Here is an 11,918-nt window from a genome sequence, read left to right as displayed (position 1 = left end):
CGTATTTTGATTACCGTTAAAACATATTTTAAGTCTTAGGACCATTTCGGGCCGGAATCATAAGACTTGCAGAATAATATAGCTTAAAAGCCACAAGACAAAACACAAAAATGTCTTGAGTCTTAACAAGATCAGACATGTCCAGACTCCCTTACGTGACTAAATTTGTTTTTACCGTCAATAATTTTTACAGCCAACGGTTAAAATTTTTCAATTTTTTACGCCTGACGGTTTTACGGTTAACGGTTAACCCCATTGAGACCTTCTACAAATTAATATCCTACTTCGCTAATCCTTAGTACAACAGTTTACTGAAGTTTCTTTTAATCATCAGGTATTATTTCATTCGATATCTTACGTTAATTAACCTTTACCTGGAACTTCCAAAAAAAAAAAAAAAAAATGAAAATCATTAATGCCACAAGAAAGTAATGCTAATTAGCATTTATTTGAAGGGTTACACGCCAAGAGTTTTATCCACAGACTAAAATATTTGTAACATTAAGAATGATTTGAAAGGAGGCATAAATAGTTTAATGTCACAACAGTAGTTTTTACTCTCAGTCCTTCCAACGATTAAAAACATTTTCCACTGCCACGAGAGTGAAATTACACATAGCAATGTATCCAGTGTTATATCCATTACAACATATCCAGTTTCTGTGGAATAGTCTGAACAGCATAATAAACAGTTAAATTAGTTTCGTTCTTAGTTATTCACTTGTTGTTATTCAGAAGGTTAATTCCGGTCAGCGGTCTTTATTGCTTTTGTCACGTCACTAACACGCGTGGAAAATCACCTTTTTCGCTCTCGATGACCGCCAATGATGTATTAAATATAGTCGAGTTTCTCGTTCAGTTGTAATTGCTTCATCACAGTTTCTTCCCAATCAGCCCTAACGTTCTTAGTTTAGATATTGTCAGTGTTTATCTTCAGTTCAGTTTCAGTCGCTTCGCATTATTGATCTCTGCACTTGCTCCTTTGTGCTCCAACTTGTAAATCCAGTTCTTGTTCTCTTCTGTCGAGTCTGTCTTGGCCGCCGTCTCCTTGTGTTTTGTGCTCTTGGCGGTGTTCCGGCAGAACAAGATGAGCAGCAAAGATCAAATATGGGCATAAAAGTACAAGGACCTGTAAAACAGAGAAGACATTGCAATAAGTTTAGCTCGCCTTTCGCCTAACTGTCGATAGTCATTAATATTTGGACGCTGGTTTGTTTGATTGTTTTATTTTTGTTTGCTGTTTCAAGCAAGGTTGCTACTTGCCCTGTTACTGTTGCTACTTGCTCTAGCTGGGCAATCAGATTGAATTTTTGACCGATCCGGCGCGAAACCTAAACATCATTAGGTTGGCTTCCAGGCGTTTTCCTGCTTTTGGCAACCCTTCCCCACTCCTCTTCCGCCATCATTCCCACTAAAGGATACACAGGAGCAGAAATGAACAGGAGAAGTAAACAGGAGAAGTAAATTAAGAAAACAAAACTACAAAGCAATGTACGTATGCGAGAGAGTAATCTCCCCATAAACGTTGAATTTGACGTCGACGTCGACTTGAACAGAACCACAACTGAGTGTCCGCTAAGGAAACCAGGCGTCCGCTTAATCGCTTATTAAATGTAATTAGTCTCTTTTTTTGTAGCCATTTTCAATCTTTAGCACGCGGGTTCACTAAGAGCAAGAAAAGATATCTGTAGTATTCGCATGTGGTCGGCCACTTCTTAGTTAACAAGGGAAATGGTTATGAAACCTGGCAAAGTTCTTTGTTGTATGTTTTTGTTGGCTATTTCCAGTGGGTTGACCCTGCACAAAACCTAGCAAACTACAAAAGGTGGTTATGAGTGCTCATACAACCAAGCAATAGAAGCATTGCGATTATGTAATTCATGCATAGTCTATAAACATAAAACAAAAGATGTGCAGGGCCAAGGACCTACCAACATAAATCTTAGCCTGTTTGTTTGCTTCTTTGATGTTTACTGGGCTTCTTTACCCTTTCCCTTATTAACTATGGTCAATTAAACTAATGCGTCTTTTACAATGACATGCCGATAACACTCAGTCCACTCACTTCCAGTAATCAAGGCTGAGGCGCAGCTCTAAGAGCTGGAAAGGAACTCCGCCTTCAGAGATGGACAGAGCGGTCGCAATGTATGTGATGACGTCATACGTGAACGCCAGAGCGCGTGTTTTTTGAAAGTATGGCCTGATGACTCGGCGACCCTGAAAAGATAAAAGAAGAAACAATGTAGTATTACTTAAACGCAGGCTATCTGCTTACATTTTAAACAAACATCAGGCTAGGTCACATGGCATTTTTTTATCGATCGAAATATAGATAGTTTAGTTTTGGGTTTATGCATATTAGTTTTGCAACGGTTTCGAGGCTAGGTCACATGGCATTTTTTTATCGATCGAAATATAGGTAGTCTAGTTTTGGGTTTATGCATATTAGTTTTGCAACGGTTTCGAGTGATATACTTTGGAATATCCCACGAGTTACTTGTATTTTCTCGGAATATATACGAGCCTTCGTGGGATATTCCATGTTATACCACGAGAGAGCATTGCATAACTATATAATACCATGCTATAGAAAATACAGTGTCCAACAGAATCAATGCGACGTACGCGCGGCGCATGATGGGAATGTTGGTGTAATACAGCGGCTTTCCTGTATTCTGATTAGCTGTATTTTCTATGGTGTGGTATAAAGCATAATACGCAGTCATAACTTTTGCGTATTTGAGGAAAACTGTTGGGCACATTATTCTTTTTTTTAAATATATCCTGGTATACCCTCAATTGTGAAATAAAACGCCTCTGAGAGGAATTCTATGTTGGGTAAAGGACTGTGAGCGCTGACACTCGAAAACGTGAATCTCACATCTGCATCCGTGTCGAGAACAATTTCTGACCAGTTTTACTGGTTGTCAACGATTTTCTTGACGTTTCCTGTTTTTGTTAAGAATTGTTCTCAATATATAACGGTTATTACTGGGTTTCTTGTGCTTGAGATATTCTTTGAGGCTGGGTGTCCTCTGCTTGAGATATTCTTCGAGGTTTGGTGTCCTGTGCTTGGGATATTCTTTGAGGTTGGGTGTCCTGAGCTTGAGATATTCTTCGAGGTTCAAATTACGCCAAACAGGCTGTTTTAGTGTCTAATCAAAGTTTTAAAGAAATTAAATAGACTTGCCATCCTTCCCGCCTCTATCATAAGTCCAAATGACAGCAGCATCATGTAATAACCAGGGTAAAACCCGTGCCAGATGGAAGAAATGACAAACACCGCCAGGGTTCTGTGCCGAGGACTTCGCTCGTACACTGTTCTAAAAGGGAACATGGAAAAATACAACTGAGCATCGAGAAACCTGGATTATTGCCGGACTATAGTACTACACACTACTGATAAAAGTTGGTACAGTTATTCAAAACTAACTGGTTATCCCGCGCCACTTTCTTTAAAGTTGTTCTTTCGATCATTGACTAGCCAGTGAACTAACTGGTAATGTTTTTTGCTCACTTTTAGGTTGTGCATGATTTGTTTGGTGGGCAACAGTTTGTGCAAGATTTTTTTTTTTAAGTCAAATTCAGGACCTGGTAGGTAGAAAGCACTTGCTCGATTTTTTTCCCTACCGCTTCTCTTGCACGTGTTCTTTTTAGCAGTTTTTGTTGTGCATGAATTCTTTTTCCCAATTGCCCAACCCCCCCTTTAAAAAACCTAATGATCCGTCTCTTAACTTCACGACAGTTGTATGTCAAGAAACCATCCTAAATTTCATCCGCCCTTTAAAATCTTAACTGTCTTGTTTTGAAAAAGAAGAGAAATCATCTGATGTTCCTAACCTTTTTAACCAGAGAGCGGTAGAAATGTTCCAGTTGTCACAGACCATCTTCGTGCTTGTAGCAAACTGAAGAGAAAGAGAGAGAGAGAAAAAAAAACATTCCAGTTAAATAAAACGAAATATAAGCCTAGGAAATAAAATTAACCCTGATGTGACAAAAAAGTAAAAGATTACCTCGACTATTAAAATATTGACATTAGTAACTCGGTTCCACTTGGCTTTTCCATTCTCGTCATAACCATTAAACCCCAGTCCACACATGTTGTTAACGGCCTCAGCTGAAACCAACAAAAGATTACAAGACATAACGAATTCTCACTCTGGTATGTCAAGTTGAGTGTTGTCAAGTCCACACTACGCCGGATAAATTTGAAAACGCAGCTTTATTTCTACGGTTAAGCCTACCGTCCAGACTAATCCGTCACGAAAACAGAGCTTTTCGAAAACGCTTCTCAAACTGGAAGAATTTGAAAACGCCGGCTTTGCGTTTTAGTGCGGAAGAAAACACTTCGAAAACGGAGCTTTTTGAAAGCAATGACGTCATGATAATCATGTGACTTTTTCCCTGCCCCAGTTTTCCTCAAGCACAAATTCGCGACCTCCGGATTTCAAGTCCGGTGCCCTAACCACACGACCACGCCTACCTCAAAATGGCTGGTAATTGTTGCGTTTTCAAATTTTTCCGGCGTATTGTGGACGGGAACTAAAAGCATTGGGGTGCATGTAAAGAGAGAATGAATGAACCGAACAAAACAAGTGAGGTTGACTTACCGACTTTGAATGCAAAGTAGTATCGTAGCTTAGCCACTGTAGCGCTGATCCACCCGTATATAACTCTCCAGTAAAAAGGCTCTGTTGCAATAAACTTGGGATCTAGCGAGAAAAGACAAAAAACAAAAGTATATGGCATGGTTCCTAATGGGGATTAGAATAAACAAATTATGAACACTTAAATTTTTGCAAAATTTCAAAAGGAAAAATGTACAAAAGAACGTAAAAATAAGTAAACTATGGTAAATAACAGTTTTTGGAGGGCCACCCTAATTAGATCTGAGCAGTTCAAATGGTGCAACCCCCGTTAGACAATGCAAGAGATTCTGATCATATTCTCTTGACAATGTTACTATCATTATTTATTATACGGCAAGTTCCGTGAGCGGGCAAGATGAACCAAATCCTGCCCCGTGATTGGCTACCCGAGTGGGCAAGATGGCGCTATCTTGACCGCTCGGGACTACCCGCTATGTCCCACAAGAAAAATTTCCCCGAAAGTCATATAACAAATCCGTTATTGGACAAACTTGTTTAGCTCTTGTTCGGTGAAGGTGGCTGGCTATTGGCCTAGCTCGTTTTTTTCTTTTTGCGAGTTTATGGACCTCAACTCTGTCTCGGTCCATAAACACACAAAATAGAACGAGACCAATATCCAGCCATCTTAACCTCCCGCTTGGTAAATAACTCATATTTCTTAATTATGAACATCCGAAGTATTTTGTGATCTAAGTTCATGTTTTCTTTCCTCTATTCGTGTTTCTCGTTCCACGCTTTGTGTTGTATATACCGTGGTCTGTGCTTTGTTTTCTTAATCAGATTCACTTGCCTGCATTTCTGGGTATCGGGTAGTCCGCATCTGTCAAAAATAAGATGTACATACACAAAAATGCGGATGACATCTTCCTAATAACATCCATCTGTTGCGGTAAAACAAAACCAGAAATTTATTAGTACAGTTCTTTAAGTTTTGTAAATTGTAAATCAAAACATAAACCGTCTTACCAGAGGTGAAGGTTCTTTCTCGCCAGGTTTCTAGGAAACAGGAAAACATTAAAAAAGCTCAGTCACGGTATTTTTAGCTATTTTGGCCTCGTTCAAAATTACCTTTAAATTGAAGAAACCTGAAAATAATAGTTTTCTAAGATGGAAAGAAACCAAAGAGATAAATATAGACCATAAAGGGCCAAGGATGGTTAAGGATGGAGAAGATTAACACGGAATACAAACGAAGAACTTGAAAAATTTAGGCGTAACTTTTCAAGACGCAAAAACCGTGACGTAGTTCCTTTAAGGGCGGTTTTAATTGGCTTTCAGAGGCAAACATATCTTTTTGTGTTTTTTATTTCTTTTTGATTCCATGATTGGTTCAGCTCAATGAGCCTTTTGTTTCTCAGCCAATCATATTTGGTGCCATGATCTGGCTCAAACCACTTTTTCCACCCGCTACGTATTTCCCGTACTTTGTCATGGATTAAAATACTTTCCCGAGTAGTACACATGCATTAGCAGGCTTGACTCTTGCGTGATAAGTACCTTTGGTCTGATGTCTGATCCATCAATAAAATCATTAAATTCCCGGAAGGTACAAACAGGTCCTGCTAGTATCGTACTGTAGTGGAACAAGTAACTGAAGTATTCCAACAGAGATGGGACTTTCCTGAATTAAAAACAAAAATAGTTTGGAAAAGGTAATGGTCAGGAAAGGCACAAATTACGCAGTAGATGCAAAATCTAAACGAGAATTCTAAAAGACAGCTGTTTTGAGAAAGGTTTCCGGAATAAAGCGTAAAAGTACAAGCGATAACCCTTGAAAGTTAGTATGGGTAGAAGTAGATAGCTGCAACACGCGCGGAATACTTAAATCAGATATAACAACATGACAAACGTGAAAGAAAAGCTACAGACAAACGGTATTATGAGTGGAAAATCTAATGTATGCTTTCTAATACTTCACGTGCAAAAATATAAATTCGTATTTCCTCTACACCGATATGCACAATTCCAATGAATACCTAGAGTAGCATTCGGTCTTGACGAGTCGGCTTGACGCCTTCATCAACAACCTTTCTCGAAATGGCTGTGTATACAAAAGCCAAGAAACTGAACTACAACTTGCGAATCGATTAAAACAATTTCATCAGCCAGAGAGAATAAATTGCGTTTTTGGCGTAAAATCTTCTTAGAAGCGTCCAACGCGTACTCGTATATACTCAGTAGCCAATCAGAAAGGGGCGCGAAAACTCGGGAGTCAGGTCAGCATTTCCCTCGGTCCATTATCTCGGGTGTGATTTTGTCCAAAAATGAAGAAGTAAAGAAATAAAGAGACGCAATGAATATCCCACCTGAGTTTCTCTCTTCTCTGCTCATCTGTTAACTTGCCTTCCTCTCTCGCAATACCTGTTAAACGAGTTAGCGACAGGTCAATTATAAGGAAAATGGCAGAATAGTTTTTACACTGCAGATGGTAAGTTAAAAATAAAACACATTTGCTTTCTAGACATCTTTTATTGACAAGTCTGAACAAGGGATTCGGGCCGCTTGTTTGTAAACACTAGATTGATATTTATCAACTTACCATCATGTAGATTAAATGCTATGTAGATAACTTTTTGAACGATCAACATCAGTGGTCTAAAAAACAAAATTAGATGAACATAAGCATAAAATGAATTCTCTTCTCCAGAGCATGCGCTATTATTATAGTTCTACACCGCTGACCAAAGTAACAGCTGACCATAATAAAATATGTGCGTGTTTTTTTATTTGTCATGTATGGAGGTGTTTGAGAGCTGTTCCAAAATCCAGTGTTTTGTGTTATGTAGTTTCTCCATTTTCTAATGGGGTATGTCTTTCTGTAAAGATTTTGAAAGGCCGTAATTTACTGAGAAAGTTCACAACAGACTTCGCTAGAATAATCGAAAATAAGTAATGCAATCGATCAGTCTTACTTACCTAGAGAAATCCACTGCATGTTTACCATAGTTAGTTATTTGTCTGTAAATATGTGCTACCGATAACGTCCCCATTGCCGCGATGAACACAAATCTGACACACGTTAAAAAAGAAAAAAAATATATTATATTTCTGATCCAGGGACTTCATGGCCAGTTTATTGCAAGAATATCCTCAGCTTATCAATGTACACGAATTTTGAGACAACGCCGGATACGAAAACACTTCCCGGAAATCACCGGCGGTGCCGCCAACTCTGCTGGGGGAGGTGGTGAGGACGGGGGGGGCGGGTGGTGGGAAAGGTGAAAGGAAACAAAGGATCCCTAAGAGTAAATATCTAAACATTTACGCTACAAAATTTTGGTGATCAAGGCAAGGGCTGACCTAGATTGATTACTGAAATTTCTGCCTGTTCAGTGGTGCTACATCGTCAGAAATACCATACCTGTGCACTACTGTAGGACTTACAACAGCGGTAATGATATAACAAACAGTGCTCAACCCAACAAGAATTAAATTTTCCCTGCAAGTTAAACGGAAAAAAAAAAACTTATGATTACGACAAGCTAGTACGTAACCTAGAGACAAGACACTGGTATAACAGAAGGACCTTTTAAAAAATGCACAGCTACACCTAGTTAGATAGAATAAAAAATAAATAACTAAATTCACAATATTTAGAGAGGAAGAAATCGTTTGCAAAGAACTGGCGCTGCTATATACATCAGGTCGTCACGGAAGAGACATTGCGTGACAGTCTATAGATCGTTTTCACGTGACGTCATCACTTTCTAAAATCGCCTAGATAGCCAAAGTAAGTTCCAGATGTTTACACTATTTTCCGGCCGCCATATTAGTTTTTATACTGGGCTCTGTAAATATCTGCGAAACATTTCGACGAATATCTGGAGTTTGGGGAAACGCACAGACCTAAAACTTGGAGAAGTGTCTTATTTGGTTATCTTCTATAACATCATAATTTCATAGCATTTTCCACGGAATGGTTTTCAATTTATTTTTTCATTGCGTGACAGTGAAAACGACCTATTTGTTCATTCATGACAACAATTTACGTATGGATCTTTCTAGGTGGAAACAATAGTGAAACCCAAATACCAGAAATGTTCATTTGTTTAAAAAAAAAAGAAATGTTGCTTGTGTGAAATAAGCTTGCTGCAGCCAATAGTCTGCAAGACACGAAGAACCATGAGAGAATTCAATGATTACAATCCCGTCAAAATTCGCGTTAGTCTGCCGTTTTGTTATAAACAAATTGAACGCAAGCTAAAATCACGAATGACCACGAGTGACCACGAGTGTCCACGAGTGTCCACGAGTAAGGTTACATTAATAAATGCCAGTGGTGTTATTAAAATGCCAATTTTTTAGTCATTGTAAGGTCGTTTCATCAAATAATGACTTATCCACCAAAATGAGACTATTTACTGGTGTAGTAATCAGAGATTACAGCAGTGGCCGTGCGTTCACAATTCGATTGTTCAGTTCCTTTACAAATATTGGCTGTTGAAAATATGTTCTTTGATGCTTATTACGTGACCTTTTTCATGTGTGAAAGCGAACAAAAATCCGAGAGATTTTATGAAATGAAGTGACGCTCTCAAAACTTTTGCATGTTTTGTTTGATTGAATAACAGATAACTGAACGATCTGCACGTGAAGTTGAACTAGCGATGAATAGATTTAAAACTTGTAAAACTAAAAACTTGTAAGAAACTATAAACTTCCAGGAGAAGCATTTCTTTAAACTTTTTTTTTTCGAAACTGAACGTTCAACTTCAATTTCAATTTCAATTTATTTTCATATTTTGGGTTTCCCTTTCATTCCATGATATGCAATCTGCAATCTATAGTCCACATGCCATGATTGTGAACACCTCCAAAGCAGTAGGGAGAAGACATAGAGGAGATGTACTTCTTCTAAACTGAGTCGCTAAAAATTATCGGACGTGTTCCAGTTAAACTAGTTGCGTTCACGAGGTGTAACGCAATCCTAATCCTGTGCGTTCAAAATTTTTTGGGAAGACCGTGTTCACCGATTTGTCCTCCCTGCAGGGGCAAATAACAACATGAGTGCGTGCACGCAGTCACGAGTAAGATCCGATGGCAGCGCGTATGAATAACGCAAAGCGCTAGCTACAGTTTGGCGCTGTGATTTTCGACTACAAGTAACTGAGCATGAATGTTTTGTAGCTCGGCGTTCAGAAAATATATACATAGTCCGCGCCTGAAGTTTCGAGCCTCACCTCACGCGTTTGATAAAACCACTCGGATTTTTCTTCGCTTTCACAAATGAAAAAGGTAATATGATGAGCCTGAAAGAACATAAGCTCAACAGCCAATATTTGTAAAGGAACTGAACAATGGAATCATGAACGGACAGCCACTGCTGTAATCTTTGATTACTACACCAGTAAATAGCTTCAGTGTGATGCCTATGTCATAATCGTGATGAAATGATCTTACAACGATGTCATAATGACGTAATAATAACATTACTGACATTTTTTGAAGTAATCTCACTCATGGTCACCCGTGGTGACTCGTGGTGACTCGTGGTCACCCGAGGTCACCCGTGGTCACTCGTGGTCATCCGTGGTCACTCGTGGTCACTCGTGGTCACCCGTGGTCACTCGAGGTCACTCGTGGTCATTCGAGGTCACTCGTAAGTACTTTTAGACCCTATCCATTTATGTGTGATATTATCATTTTAGAGAAGAATCTCTAAACGGCGAAAAAAAAATGGCACTGATTACATGTAAAAAAAAAAACAATAAAACAAACGCTGAGGGAAAAACGAAGCCACCGTAAACGCTATTTCTTTCTAAACTATCGTACGTGACTTTGACTTTGTTCATCAAGAGCAAGGCGAGATGGAGGATGGAGTTGATAACGTGATAACAACATCTAAGTTACGATGCCAACGGTTTGTTTTTTTTTATCCAGCAATTATCTATAAATTCGCTGTCGAAGTTTGTCCATCCAACGGGGTCTTTCTGCACTGGTAATTACAAATATTTGCTCGTAATATTCGTTAAGACGGCAGTAGATTTGAATTACGTAACCACCAGTGATTCGCGATCTGCCCTTGTCAGTCACAACGCAGCAAGAAGGACTACACCTTGAGAACGTCTACATTGTGCAATATCTATAAGCTTACCAGCCATAACAAAAGAACGCTATTGAAATACCCCAGACGACGCCAACTGATCTTCTTGTGGTCGTGGAAACACGGCTTGGATGAAAAACGATCCGAAACAGCAGTCCAAGTGGAAGACATAATAACATACAAAATACAAAGCTAATCTAAAAAGAAGACAAAAATTAACAAGACAGTCAATACGAAACTCCGTACTTATTACTGTTGATATTATTCACACGTTATTTCGTACACGTCAATACGTTATTCGCACCTTGTCGATAGAGAAGCTGGTCGTTCGGGAGACCTCTAATAAGAAATTATTGATGGCTTGCATGATGGATAAATTCGAAGCGCCTTTCTCTGTTTTTAAAACCGTAACAACTCTTCAGAAACGTCGCTTGTTGACCTTTGGATGTGTCGTGACAGCACTGTCACACTGATTGGCATCCAGACTCCATGGTAATGACATGTTGTTTGAACGAATATCAGCCAATTTTACGCTCAGCCAAGCACGGTAAGTACAAGTTCTTGCATTACTGTACGATTTCTCCAGAGGAAGTCAAATTTGCTAGATTAGAACTGTTTGAGTCACAAAGGTTTGCTTAATAGTGACGTCTTGAGCGTGCACCGCGAGCGTCCAATGTTGACCCTTTTTTTGCGCACGAACTGTTTTTTTTTTTGTGCATTAAGTGCATTAAGTGATATCCCACTAGGCCCTTTTGAATATGTACGATATGGACAGAGAAGATAATCAGTCCATATTTTGTACATATCTGATTGGTGGGAACTATAAAGCCCAAATGCAAATTTAACAGCATGATTGAGCATGATTCAGCCAAATTTTGACCTCTGGATCGAAAAATTTGACGGTTAAAGTGCACAGGAATAGTTGCCGCATTTTTTTTTTTCGACTGCTCTGTGCGAAAGCGCAACTTACGATTTCGTAAACACTCTGTTTATTTTTGGGTGATTTTAACTTCAGTAGGAATAAAAGGCACACTGGGGGGGGGGGGGGGGGATATGAAAAAACTAACCCAGTTTTTTAGACAATGGCAGCTCTAGAAGCCACGATTTTAATTTTGTCTCAAGTTATTTTTTGTCGTAAGATCCACCATTTTTGGGGTTTCAGTTTTCCCCAAAACTGTCAGTCTTGAGCTGAGTATTTTGGTTCGGTACAAGACATGTTTCCTTAG

General features: G+C 39.0%; 1 protein-coding gene across 1 annotated transcript; it reads right to left on the bottom strand.

Moving 5' to 3' along the window:
- Positions 1-634: 634 nt before the first annotated feature.
- LOC145495599 (membrane-bound glycerophospholipid O-acyltransferase 2-like) lies at positions 635-11,059 on the bottom strand. Its single transcript, XM_081475230.1, is given in 15 exon segments — positions 635-1,129; positions 2,066-2,217; positions 3,191-3,323; positions 3,841-3,905; positions 4,014-4,117; positions 4,611-4,712; positions 5,440-5,530; positions 5,616-5,645; positions 6,147-6,270; positions 6,956-7,010; positions 7,189-7,244; positions 7,566-7,658; positions 8,011-8,088; positions 10,744-10,889; positions 10,997-11,059. Coding segments are annotated over 15 exon segments (1,488 nt in total). The 3' UTR covers positions 635-933.
- Between the last annotated feature and the right edge of the window lie 859 nt (positions 11,060-11,918).

The sequence above is a fragment of the Orbicella franksi genome, chromosome 8 (assembly GCF_964199315.1).
Source record: "Orbicella franksi chromosome 8, jaOrbFran1.1, whole genome shotgun sequence".
NCBI lineage: Eukaryota > Metazoa > Cnidaria > Anthozoa > Scleractinia > Merulinidae > Orbicella > Orbicella franksi.
This window is presented reverse-complemented; position numbering and strand designations above follow the sequence as displayed.